This window comes from Gymnoscopelus braueri (genome assembly GCF_963280865.1).
Source record: "Gymnoscopelus braueri genome assembly, chromosome: 3".
In the NCBI taxonomy this organism is placed as follows: Eukaryota; Metazoa; Chordata; class Actinopteri; order Myctophiformes; family Myctophidae; genus Gymnoscopelus; species Gymnoscopelus braueri.
Genome location: NC_137612.1, coordinates 18,023,500 through 18,036,818, shown reverse-complemented (window position 1 = coordinate 18,036,818; position 13,319 = coordinate 18,023,500). Strand labels below are relative to the sequence as shown.

Here is a 13,319-nt window from a genome sequence, read left to right as displayed (position 1 = left end):
ACATTGTCTGTGTGTCCAAAGTCACTGAAATTGACCTGCAGGTCAAATATGAATTGGAATGAACAGAGCTAAAAGTTTAAGCCCAATGACACCACACATTTTCAAAGTTACTTTAGCTTTAAGAAGTTAAGAAGTTTCCTGACATTCTAAAAACCCATCACATGCACTCAAATAAAGCAAAAAAAAAAAAAAAATGAAAGTCAAATAAAGCTGAACATTTTAGCTCCATGTCTTATGTGAGGGTGGCAGATATAGTCTTGTTGTTTGGCTGTGTGAGAATTAATAATGATAAAAAAATACCAGTATAATTATTATTATTATTATTATTATTATTATTATTATAATTATAATTATAATTATAATAATATGTGATCTTAAATGGTCTTTCAAAATCCCAAGCTGTTATGGGCCAACCTAAATAAACTTGTTTTACACATCAATGACAGTCAGCTAATGTAGGACTAGCCTATTTTAAGTACAATATCAGCATATTGTATCTACTTCTTGCAATGTGGCAAATGGCAGGCTCTGGAATAGCCTGCCATTTAATATTAGAGCCTCTCAGTCCATAGACATTTTTAAATAATTATTGAAGACATATTTATTTTCTCTGGTTTTTGAGCACAGCTAATCTGATGCTCCAAGACCACAGGCACAGACTCCACCTCACTATTTTCTGCTGTGCATATTTAACTTGTTTTTCAATTGCTGCATGTATTATCTTATTGTGTCATTGTTGTTTCTCCTGCTGTGTTGTATAGCACTTTGGTTGGCTTCAGTCATTTGAAATATGCTCTATAAATACAATTTGAGTTGAGTTGAGTTGAGTTCTCTTTGTATGTCATATTATCAGTGGTGGAAAGTAACAAGAAGTACATTTACTTGAGTACTTAAGCACAATTTTGAGTATTTCCAATTTTCAGTAGGCCTTTTACTTCTACTCCACTACATCCACCCGATATACATCTCAGAGGCAAATATTGCACTTTTACTCCACAACAATTATTTGAAAACTTCAGTTAGTTACTTTGTAGATTTTGATTATTATTACAAAACACGCATTAACCACTTCAGCCCTATATACATTTGGCCATTTGAAAATAGCCGATCTAATCAAAAGATGTTTATACACATGAAAACTTGAAATGGGACATTTTCTGCATAATGAATACTTTTACTTTTGGTACTTTAAAGGGTTAGTTCAGATTTTTTGAGTATTTTCTGTAGGAAATACTTACCATTAATGTAGTGGTTGCAAAGGTATTAATTGATTACCCGAGTCCCGTGGTCAGAGTTATGGTCCGGTTCTGATAAATATGAAGTAGTTCCGGTAGATTAGCAGATTTGGTGGGGGCCGCTCATTAAAAATAAATTAATTAAAAAAACTAGCGTCATTTGTATTGTTGACCTATTTCTACCATATAGAGCAAGTTTCGTTCAATTTCGACCCCTCTGTCACATGGTACTATTTTTTGTGTCATATATTTTGTGCGTGAGTAGGCTGCCGTGGCGCAGTGATTCTGGACACAAACATTAGTACCATGTGACAGAGGGGTCGAAATTGAACGAAACTTGCTCTATATGGTAGAAATAGGTCAACAATACAAATGACGCTAGTTTTTTAAATTAATTTATTTTTAATGAGCGGCCCCCACCAAATCTGCTAATCTACCGGAACTACTTCATATTTATCAGAACCGGACCATAACTCTGACCACGGGACTCGGGCAATCAATTAATACCTTTGCAACCACTACATTTAGTGTAAGTATTTCCTACAGAAAATACTCAAAAAATCTGAACTAACCCTTTAAGTACATTTTGAATTCTGGACTTTTACTTGTAACAGAGCGTTTCTATATTGCAGTATTGGTACTTTTACTTAAGTAAAGAATTTGAATATTTTTTCCACCACTGGTTCTCTTTGTATGTCATATTATAAACGATAGCTTAACCGTGGCTGTCTGCTTAGAGGCGGGGTGATTGGGCGGTGGCAGCAGCGTACTGCCCGCCCCGTGGGTGTGTTTAAGGCAAATCGCGCTGTGCATCCACCTGCTAGCGGTGCTTCTCCTCTACAGTCAAGAGCGCACAACTTTCAACAGTGAGAGTGACATTCGCTGCGAGGTTTGGACTGGACCCCGTATACCACCACAATAATAAGGAATACATGACATTTTAGGAGCTGCAATCCTGGACATGCCACATGTACTGCTGGCACTCGATCTGGCAAAAGACGAAACCAGGACATTTGCTTTCAACTGTAGGCTACCATAGCTATAATACATGACTGACAACTGTGGGTCAGTAAGACACGCTGCTGCGCTCAGGTGTAGACCGTCCAGGAATTTATTCATTTCAGCCCAGAAGAGACGAAGGGCAATAATCTGATTGGAATTTCTTCTTTTTTTTGACTCATTGATTTATAAGGAGGAGTCTGAAGTTATTTTATTTCGGATATCTGAAACAAGCAGGTAGGCAATATATATTTGTTGCTTCCTTGGTGGTCTTTGCTTAATATTAGGTTGACTTTTTTGTATTTAATGCAAGATTAAATTAATGTCCGTTGGCCTATATATTTTCAGATTGTTTTTTTGGTAACAAAATCAAAGCCAGCCAATCAACTCGATATATCACACCCATTATTAATGAACAAAGTAACAAGCAAAGCAATAGCTTATTAATATTCAAAATACTTTAGACTATATTATTGTTTTGACTTAAATTTACCATTCTTGATATTAGAATATTCTACTATTATAGCCTAAACCATGCGCTTAGTTTCTGCAGTTTATAGCCCATAGTTTGAATCCACGTATTCCACGCATGACCATGTGTCTCTGTGTTGATACACGCCCGCTTCCATAGTTTTATTTTATTTAATGTTTTTGTATAGGCCATTGGCTTTGTTGGCGACTCACATACGCACGTCCTTATAGGGGGGAAAGTTTAATATGTTTTACAGTCTATACCAGTGGTTCCCAAACTTTTTAGCTCGAGACCCAAAAAAAATAAAGAAATTTGATGTCTCCTTAGGACCCAAGCTAGAAGATAGCAGATCTACAAGCTCACAATGCATAGCGTGAGCTTGTAGATCGGCTATTTTCACTACTTCTTAAGCATTTGTTTTCTAATTCATGGAATTTCTTTGATTTCTATCTATTTATTCATGAAATTCTTTAGAAAAATCATAGAATTTGTTCCTAATTCATGACATTTTTTTTATTTTTAGGGGGTGATTTCTTTGGGATTTTTCTTTTAAAATAACATTTATTTTTAAATGTAGGAAAAACTAAATAAAGGGATATTTGCTCGTGACCCATAAAAATGTGTCCGCGACCCACAAATGGGTCCCGAACCAGTGTTTGGGAAACAGTGGTCTATATAACTTCACATGTGTATAACTTCACATTTCGAGCCAGTTGATTATGCGTTGCGGTTGTGCCTGTGTTCGTATTTTGTGAAATGTAGCCCTATTACATCCTCTGAAACTGAAAGCTTGTCAGACAAGACCGGCCGCGTTACGGCCGATCTACATCTACATCTACACTTTAAAATAGGACTGGATCTAAAAGTGCGTGTGTGCGTGTGTGGGTATATGCGCGTGTGTGCGAAAAAAGTCTGGTGTGTTTCCACAGGCTATACCTATATGCGCGCACAAATGGGTCCCGATGGAATATACTGTACCCTCCTTTCCTTATTATATATTCCACCGAGCAGATCTATAGGCTCAGGAAGAGCAAGCTATAGTGGCTCGAGGTAATGGAGGATTTCATAGTCTTAGCTTAACAGTTGCATGTCATCTCCAACTTGTGACTATTGTCCTGACTGTATAGGCTACACATTTGGATTATTCCATATGTCCAAAACAAGAAGTAGCCTATTGCTGGCATGAAAAACTGATGATGATGGCTGATTCATGACAACATGTAGCATTGTAGCCAGGCTATATTGGAGTTAATTTAACTTTTCTTCTTAAGCCATAGGACTGGAAGTAGGAAAGTCTTATGAAAGCGTGCTTGATAGAGGATTCAGAAATTATGCACACACACACACACACACACACACACACACACACACACACACACACACACACACACACACACACACACACACACACACACACACACACACACACACACACACACACACACACAAACATCTTATGCCACCGCCCCCCACATCTCCCACTTGTCATTTGCTTGTGTGAAATTGTCCTCTGACAGAGAATAGATAGCTGTCAGTAAATAGTCGAAGTTTAAACAGCTGGTGGTTATGCTCTTAAACCCTCTCAAACTAATCAGTCTGATGGCTTCTGGTTTGATTTTGGCCTCAAGTCAGTGTTTGGTGTGAATGAAGTGAAGGGACTTGGTTCTTGCTAGCATGTGACATGATGACTTGTAGAGCAATTACACTGTCAGGAAAAGATGACCCCCCCCCCATATTAAGACACACACTTCTTCTCACAGTCACCACTGTTCGTGGTCATGGTCATTCATGAATTGGGAGGGCAATGTGATAATGGTATGTGGGGCAACACCCCAGAATCAATTCTGAGGACGAAAATGGCAAAGATGAAGAGAGAGCGTTAGAGTGTTACCTGTGATGGCTCTATGAAACTATTTTCAGATTAGTGTGCCTGTCATTGGTTAATGCAATATGTGGAGACCACTGATTCAGTGTTAGATGCGGAAGACTTGTGTATTTTGTTCACAGTCAGCATTTGAGGCTTTCATACAGAGTGCATGACAGTTTGATGAACACTGGTTACACTTTTATAACTGGTAGGACTTGTTCTAGTTTCCTTTGAAATCCTCCGGTCATTATTTTCTCAGGGAAGAAATTACCTCAGTAACAACTTCTGTCCCTGGTAAGTGCAAACAACCTGGTATTAGGTGAACTTATAATTACAGAGTAACACACGAACACTGTCATGAAGTAGGAATGTGTGTCGTGAGTCGGGAGAAGAAGAGACGAAAGGCTACTATCATTACCACAAACACAAGCAACAACAGCAAAGAGATCCTCCCATCAACATGTTCATCACTAACTGTCTCTGGCTGTCTGTCTCTCTCTCTCTATCCCTGTCTTTCTAACTCTCTAATAAGACACACATGCACGCACGTGCACGCACGTGCACACACACACACACACACACACACACACACACACACACACACACACACACACACACACACACACACACACACACACACACACACACACACACACACACACACAGTCAAATATAATATCTTCCAAATGGAATTGTTTACTAAGCAGAAAATGTTGGATTCATCCCACCGACGCTCTGTGGTCTGTGAACTTCTCCGTGATCTGGGTGTTATCCTCCCACAGCAGTGTTGTGTTGCCAGAGTTCAGAGAAAGGAGGACCCCCGAGGACCGTTATGTTGACATCTTTCTCTTTAATGCTCACAAATCCTCTTGACACATACCATGATTGTCATATTCCTATGAACAAATGAAAAGCCGGCTCTCTAAAATCATTTGTTATTATTGTCAGCGTTAAGCCTGGCCTCTAGATCTGGATGTGAGTGTCTCACGCTGTTGTTTTATCTGTCGGATTCTTCTCACATGCACTACCTGTCTGTGTCTGTCTGGCTGTCCCCTTGTTGTTCCTCCAGTGATTGTTCTGCTGTTTCTGTGCTGCTGGAGGTTGGTTGACCACTGACCATGCTGCTGGTCGGTGTGTGGATGGCCCACGCCCTCCTGGCACTGTCCAGTATGGCCCTAGGGAACACAGTGACCACAGTGATTACCAGTGACCCTTTGGCCGCACCCAGAGTCTTCATCCCATTCAAAGGTAAGCTTTACATGTCTAAATACTATTGTGATTTTGTTTGATTTTATGTTAGTGGTTGAAATTTCTCTTGGTTTTGATGTGATGCTGCTGTCACTCCTCTCTTCTCTGTGCAGAGTGAAATTAACTGTGTGTGTGCGTGCATGTGTGTGTGCGTGCGTGTGTGTGTGTGTGTGCGTGCGTGTGTGTGTGTGTGTGTGTGTGTGCGTGCGTGCGTGTGCGTGTGTGCGTGCAATGGGAAAGATCACGATCTCCATGCATCCCTATTCTTTCATCCCTCTCCTCATATGGTTCTGGACCGCTGTGCTATAGTTCTCTCTGATAATGTCTTCATTTGATGAAGTCACCCCGTCTATTGTTTCTTACACTCTGCCATGTGCTTGACTGATGACATGGCAATTAGGCAATTGTAGCGATTGTGGCTTTTGTTAACGTGACGAAGGTTTAGGAGAGGAGGAACTTGAAGCATTACCAGACTCTCATGTTACACCGCAGACCACCCCCCCCCCCCCCCCCCCACACACACACACACACACACACACACACACACACACACACACACACACACACACACACACACACACACACACACACACACACACACACACACACACACACACACACACACACACAGGCAGACAGACACACACCTCGCTGAAACCTCCCGGCAGAGTAGTAAATGCCCTCCAGATGCTTTCACTTGGCTGTATTGTGTATGAGTAATGAAAAACATAAACAAAGATTGCACAAAAGCAAATTCTGAAGTTAACAAAGACAACAACAGTGTTTCATTAGACTGTTTGCTATGCCCTTTAAAGCCATATGGTTATTTTTAAATCAAATGAAACATCTTTATATTGTAATCTCTAAAATGGAGCATCAAAGAGAGACAACACAACAGGGAGCACGTAATAACAATCTAGTCATTATGTGGGTAATCTTAACACAGATGTGTATAGGGGCTTTGTTTGTGCTTTTTGAGCAGCCTATGATTAGGTGAGAGGGTATTTGGGGTGCTGAGCCAGACAGAGCGTATTATCAAGAGCAAATTGCCAGGATCAGCCAAGCAGAGAGCGGTCCCCAAGGCCTGTTCCACTTGAAGATCAAGCTTGTGATTAGCAGCCAGAGAAAGGCTAAGGGACTGAGCAGCCACACTATTTGCTTTGCTTTCCATTTCCCAGGGCTCCGCGACACACGTTGACTTAATTAAGTGGACTTGTACAGTTCATTGTTGAAGGCATTTTCAGTGTCTTTAATCAAGTTGGATTTAATACACCACTGCACACATATCCAGAGCTCAGCAATAATTTCATATCCCCCCCCCCTTTTCATCCCCTTCTTTTTCTTCAAAATGTAAATCTACCAAGTGTCTCTTCACTATGTCGCTCTTTTTGAAGAAGGAACAACGCTTTTCATTTCATTTGAACGGCATTTCTGGGAGCAGACTTATTGCGATGTGATTGTATGAGGAGCATCATTGACTGGCTGAATTGCTCTGAAGCATCTGTGAGAAAAAAGGTGTTCGACAGCAATATTCTCTAGCTGACAAACGGGGTGGAAAAAGCAAAGACGCTGTTGCTTACCAGTATGTTTTCCCCTCTAGTCAATATGAATTTCACAGTCTGCTGGTGCTGTGTCTCTCAAAGGAATGTAACCCCCCACGCACACACACACACACACTCACAAACTCAATATTATGACTCTCTCCTTAATTGCTTTTTTTGAGAGGCCTGTCTCTCACCTTGACCAGCCTGCACCAATTCCCCTACTTTCATTGTGACATTTTAATTCTTTACTTGAGATGCCAGGTCACCTTTGACCACAAATATAAATTGTGTGGACCTGGATATGTGGTTTGGTTTGGGCAAACATATGCAGAAGAACCACAGTGTTTATTTATTTTCATCACACACACACACACACACACACACACACACACACACACACACACACACACACACACACACACACACACACACACACACACACACACACACATACTTTTTTATTATTATTATTATTTTGGTGGGGTGGTTATTTGCTTCCATTATAATAACATCATTTACGACTACTATGGCAGTAAAGGTCAATACATGCTCCTACCGACAGTCAGGACATCTGGTTGTGCAGGAGCTATGAGAAAAAGTTCTGTGACCGCTTATCAGAAGTTCTGAATGAATCAATCTGTAGTTATATGAGCTCCCTTTCCAAAACTTCGAACGGAGCACATGTATTGCGCTTATTTAAGTCACTAAAACTAAACTAAAACATAACAAATTGCAGTATCTATTTCTTTGTGTTGACTGGGACTAATACATTTCTCAAACTGATTAGCTCTAGTAAGGGGTTTAGGAACATGACCTCAGTTTAAGAGGCCCCCACTTACCTTATTAAAACAGGTAGAGTAAATCACTAGACTTCTAATTTGTTTCCCCAGCCATGCCCCCTGTATCGTGCCTCCTTGAATTGTACAATGAGGAACACCAAGTTATGATACAAAGTCAAATTAGTTTCCAATTAATTCACAGCACAGAAGCAGGCAGTTTCCTTCTGCATCTGCATTGTTAAAACACATTATTCAATAAGTACTTTACTCAGTGTAAGATGAGGAAGAACCTTGAACGTTAGACTTTGTTTAGTCTTATCATACCCTACTGCACTGAATTCCTTTTGGACATAGGACAGAGATGATAAAATCCAACCAGTCTGTCTTAGTTTCTGAGTGTAATCAATTCTGGTTGGCCCTCTTTAAACGAGCAACCTGAGTGTTGTATAGCTAGAGTAGGGGGAAGCTAGCTGCCATAGATAATCAATTTGACTTTTTAGGGGGTAGTCGACTCGAGACAAGACCACTGCTGCCATCAATCCCCAAGAGAGTTATGTTTCTCTCTCTGCCGCCATCATGTCAACTAGTCAAATAGCTTTGTAGAATTGCATTTGTTTGAGCTTGGTCCAGAATGATCAAAGCCATTATTAGTTCACTGTTTCCAATTCAGGTCAGTTCTATTGGTACTTGGGGTCAACAGGATGTGGGATTATTTCTATGAGGAAATATAATAAATTAAATGCATCTTCCCCAATTCATTCTTAGAAATTGTATAACACACGTTTTGTAATATTCTCAATAACAAAGCAAACCACTGAATTGACAAGCATAACAAAAGTGTGAGAACATAGCCTACAACCACTCTGCATGCCACACATAAAAGTTACAGATTTATGTGTAGTTTTTCAGATCACTATTTTTACCTCACAGTGTGACATTATCCCTAGAGAATGACAAATCATTTGAACAAACAAATGTGCTAACAGGCACAGTGGGTATGTTTGGTATTCATTTGTCATGAATCAAGACTGAGCTGCATAATATGGCTGCTTTTGGCCCACATTTAACTATGACATTATGTGAGTTCATTCAGTACATTAAATTAAGCAGATTCCAATCTAAATCCATGCTTACGGCTGTCTTTTCAGGCCACACATAAAACCTGGCTTCATCTGGACTACCAACCATGTCTAAACAAACATTAATTTCTTTCAAATGAAACTGAGAGAAACATTTGGCTATAATGCAATATCAAAGAAAGACCTCTATATCATAAAGCAGTGGTTCTCAAAGTGTGGTCCAAGGACCCCCAGGGGTCCTTGAGGGGTTTCCATGGGGTCCCCAGCAGTTTAGCCACTTTAAGCCTATGATTGGCTATTTGAAAATAGCCGATCTACAAGCTCACATTGCGTCACAATGCGACACGTTGTGAGCTTGTAGATCTGCTATTTAGAAAAAGAAGAAAAATGTGGAATATCTTTGAAATAACACAAGTCTTGTATGGGGGTCCCTGGCACAAAATATTTTCAAATGGGGATCCGTGGTCAAATACATATGATTTTGGGGGTCCTTGACCTGGAAAAGCTTGAGAACCACTGTCATAAAGGCCTCTACTTACTGTATATATTTGTTTACAGGGAAAGTGTGCGTGTTGAGTAAAAGCCATCAGTGCCATTCCAGGGATCTGTAAACAGGGGATTTTCTTCCCAGTCTGCTTGGATAAACAGAGAGCAGGTAAACATTAGTTAAGAATAAACAGCGGCACAGGGTCAAGAGTCTCCATGATAGTACATTTTCACTTTGAAGAGGAATAGAGCCACGTCTTGCACCTTAGAGGCCTCTGGGAGTTATCTCTCCTGCACAGTAAAACCATGAGTGTTTAACTCGGAGAGTGTAAAAATTGACCCGTAAGGGTCTCGGAGTCTAATCAACACTCAGGATGTCACCATGTACGGTATATACGCAGCAAACCTCTCACCTTTTTCCCTACCGGGGTTAATAATGACATTTGAATAGCTATGTAATCGTGGCATATTGATGCAAAGGAAAGCCTTTCAAATGCCATATTATGACATCGCAGGGATTACAGCTACCCCCCCCTCAACCGCCACCCGCCCATCAACCCTCCACCACCCTCTTCTCTGGCGTAAACACTACAGACTGGGGCTGGGCGATGTGACTTCAAATCAATATCATGATTATTCCAAACTTCTGCCTCGATTACAATTTTAACGAACGATTATTAAAAAAAAAAAGCTGAAAATAGCAGATCTTGAAGTTGTTAATCAGACTTTTGTGTCAATTCATGGATAAGAATATATAAAAAACCTTGCCTCTCAATTATTTGGTTATAAGTCGGTTATTGGTTCTAATATCGGTTTTGATAGCAGACTACAGCAGTAGGGGTAGCTGGAATGTGGGTCAAATTGACCACAACAGACAAGAATGCTGCTGTGGGGATGCAGGTTTCATTAAGAGAAAGTGGATCTATCTTGTCATTCATTCACATTTCTCATCTGGACCCCTCTTACCCATCCATCTATCCATCTGTAAAGGAATAGCAGCAAGCTCCTATTTTTACTCCTCAGCCAAGTCTTTGGTCTATATCGGGTGTGTGTGTGTGTGTGTGTGTGTGTGTGTGTGTGTGTGTGTGTGTGTGTGTGTGTGTGTGTGTGTGTGTGTGTGTGTGTGTGTGTGTGTGTGTGTGTGTGTGTGTGTGTGTGTGTGTGTGTGTGTGTGTGTGTGGGGGGGGGGTGGGTGGGGGGATCTCCCCTTCGTGGTTAAATGCCCAGCATTCTGGAATGAATCTGCGTGTCCTCAATGTGCTGTAGTTTTGTTTTTCAGAGGTGTTACTATCATTATCATGTTTTTTATGTGATTTCAATGCCCAGCAGCAACATCAGTAGATTAAACCTGAAAAAAGCAGCTTAGTTGTTTATTTATTTATTTTATATAAAAATAACAATGTTTGCTATCTGTTCATCCCTGGGCTCATCCTGCTGCTAACTGACAATCTTCTCACCATTTCTAGTGAATGTTTAAACTGCTTTTAGTATGGTTCACATGGTACATTCACATTTGTCTGCTCAGTTCAGAGGAGTATATTTAGTGATCAGAATTGGCCTATGGCCTATCTCAAACTCTTATAACTTCTGACCTGACTAGCTTTGATAACATTCTGAGCGTGGGGTAGATTTGTTATTTACTAAAATGGTTCATGTTTTAATAGCTATAGAATATACAATAAACATTTGCATTGAGCATCCACCTCCCGAAGATTCATATAAAGTGATATTCTATTATCTCAGGGTGATCGCTGCAAATAGGTTCCTGGACAGCCTGCGCAAATACCAGCCTTTCCCTGTTGCTGCTCATTAGTTTTTACTTTCCCTGTTGCTGCTCTCATTTGCATGATAACGTCAACCGCATGTGGACACTCTTTCACACCAACTTTAAAGGTCGGGTCAGGCGTTGGGTGTTAAATGTTGCTGCATGTGTGCACGCTGTTTACACGCCGCACAGGTGGTCGGCTGATGGCGCTGTTGTGCGCTTGCGTGAGAGGAAATAGCTCCATGCCAGGAGGTGGCAGTAGTCTGCAGAAATCTGTGGTGTAAAGCCAACTGGAAGGCTGTTGAGCAACAAAAACAAACAGACAAAGCATTTGCATTTGTAGCTATGTGCTCGGGAGAGATATTGAGAATTGAGAATATGATATTGACTCTTGAGTGTATTGTTCATCTGCAATGTAGATGTTCGTGCGTCTCTCTCTCACACACAGTCAGACACACACACAGTCACACTCACACACACACACACACACACACACACACACACACACACACACACACACACACACACACACACACGCTTTCTGCCGCTCTTGACATTATGGCATTTGTGCGTCTCTCTTTCGCTCTTGCTCTCTCATACACACACACACACTCACACACACACACACACACACGCACACACGCACACACACACACGGACAGACAAACACAGACACACACTTGTGCTCGTTATCGATGGGCAATGCTGATTGTGCTTGAGGGTCGGGTGAGTGACTCATGCAGACGCCTCACTACCACTGTGTACACACCAAACATTCTACAACCGATTCTCGACCACAGCCGTTTAACAACGGATCGATGGCCAGATGTCGGCTTGGTGTGTACCAGCCTTAACACTGCAACATTCTTGGACCACATGTAAAGACCAAAACACCTCTGCCCCAGTGGCCTTGCGTCAAGGTTTGGCTGCAATCTGTAGTTACTGCTTGTGAGGGCTCAGAGGATATATTCCTGTGGCGGCAATATAATGACTGACAAAGCAGTGAAAACCACTGTTTCTGTGGCCACATCCCAGACCTCAGCTTCTCCCCACATTGCGGTTCGGCTAAAGTTATATTTAGTGTGAAACTCTCTTCTCCCTTCTAACAGTCACACAGAACTCATTTGTGCATGTGGTTAACCATTGAATACAGGCAGCAGGGTGGTGGTGGAGGTTGAAATGCAAATGCAGCCCGGTCCTGCCCAACTTGCATTTTCGATATTGCCTATAACAGCAGTATTTTATCAATAAAGGAGGGGGGTAGAGGTGGGGTGGGGATATAATAACGTCTTGATGGTACAGTAAATAGGAGAATAGAAGGAAGTATGTTACATATTATTAACCATGGAAGCCTGTGAGGTCCAGTCTAAACCCAGTGCTCCAGATACCATGCTAATCTTTCAGTGTGTTGCACATGAACTTACAAAAGGGAGTAAAGAACTGCATGAAACCCTCTACTTTGTAATGTGCCTAGATTCAGAACTCCAGGGGCAAGGTGCAGTATTTGGAAAGTTTTTTTCCATAGGTTTACTGAATATGTATTTTTTTTGTTGGGTGGAGTGTGTATTGTGAACTGTTTATATTGTTGTAATGTACTATTTGTATTGTTAGGTTTTTCACTCCTGCTGCAAATACAATTTACCTCCTTGGTGTGTGTGTGGGTGGATGGATGGGTGGGGGCACGACAGCAGTGTGTGAGTGGCACATACAAACAGTAGCTCCCTGGCTTAGTAATTAACCCAAACTATTTGTTAATTTGTTGGCCTCTGCACGACGTCAGGCAGGCCAAGAAACCATGCAGGGTATTTTAATGGCAAGCAGCAAGAGGACCTGCCCACCTCTTTC

The 13,319-nt window shown here is 41.1% G+C and overlaps 1 protein-coding gene across 3 annotated transcripts in view; it reads left to right on the top strand.

Moving 5' to 3' along the window:
• The first annotated feature begins 2,096 nt into the window (after positions 1–2,096).
• Positions 2,097–13,319, top strand: part of sema3fb (sema domain, immunoglobulin domain (Ig), short basic domain, secreted, (semaphorin) 3Fb) — a 68,623-nt gene continuing 57,400 nt past the window's right edge. For all 3 annotated transcript variants that reach the window (XR_013932942.1, XM_080424487.1, XM_080424486.1), the window contains exons 1-2: positions 2,097–2,471; positions 5,643–5,821. Coding sequence is in view for 2 of the 3 variants with exons in the window: in XM_080424487.1 (XP_080280613.1) it covers positions 5,692–5,821 (130 nt within the window). In the remaining variant the exon portion in view is untranslated. The remainder of the gene's footprint in view (positions 2,472–5,642; positions 5,822–13,319) is intronic.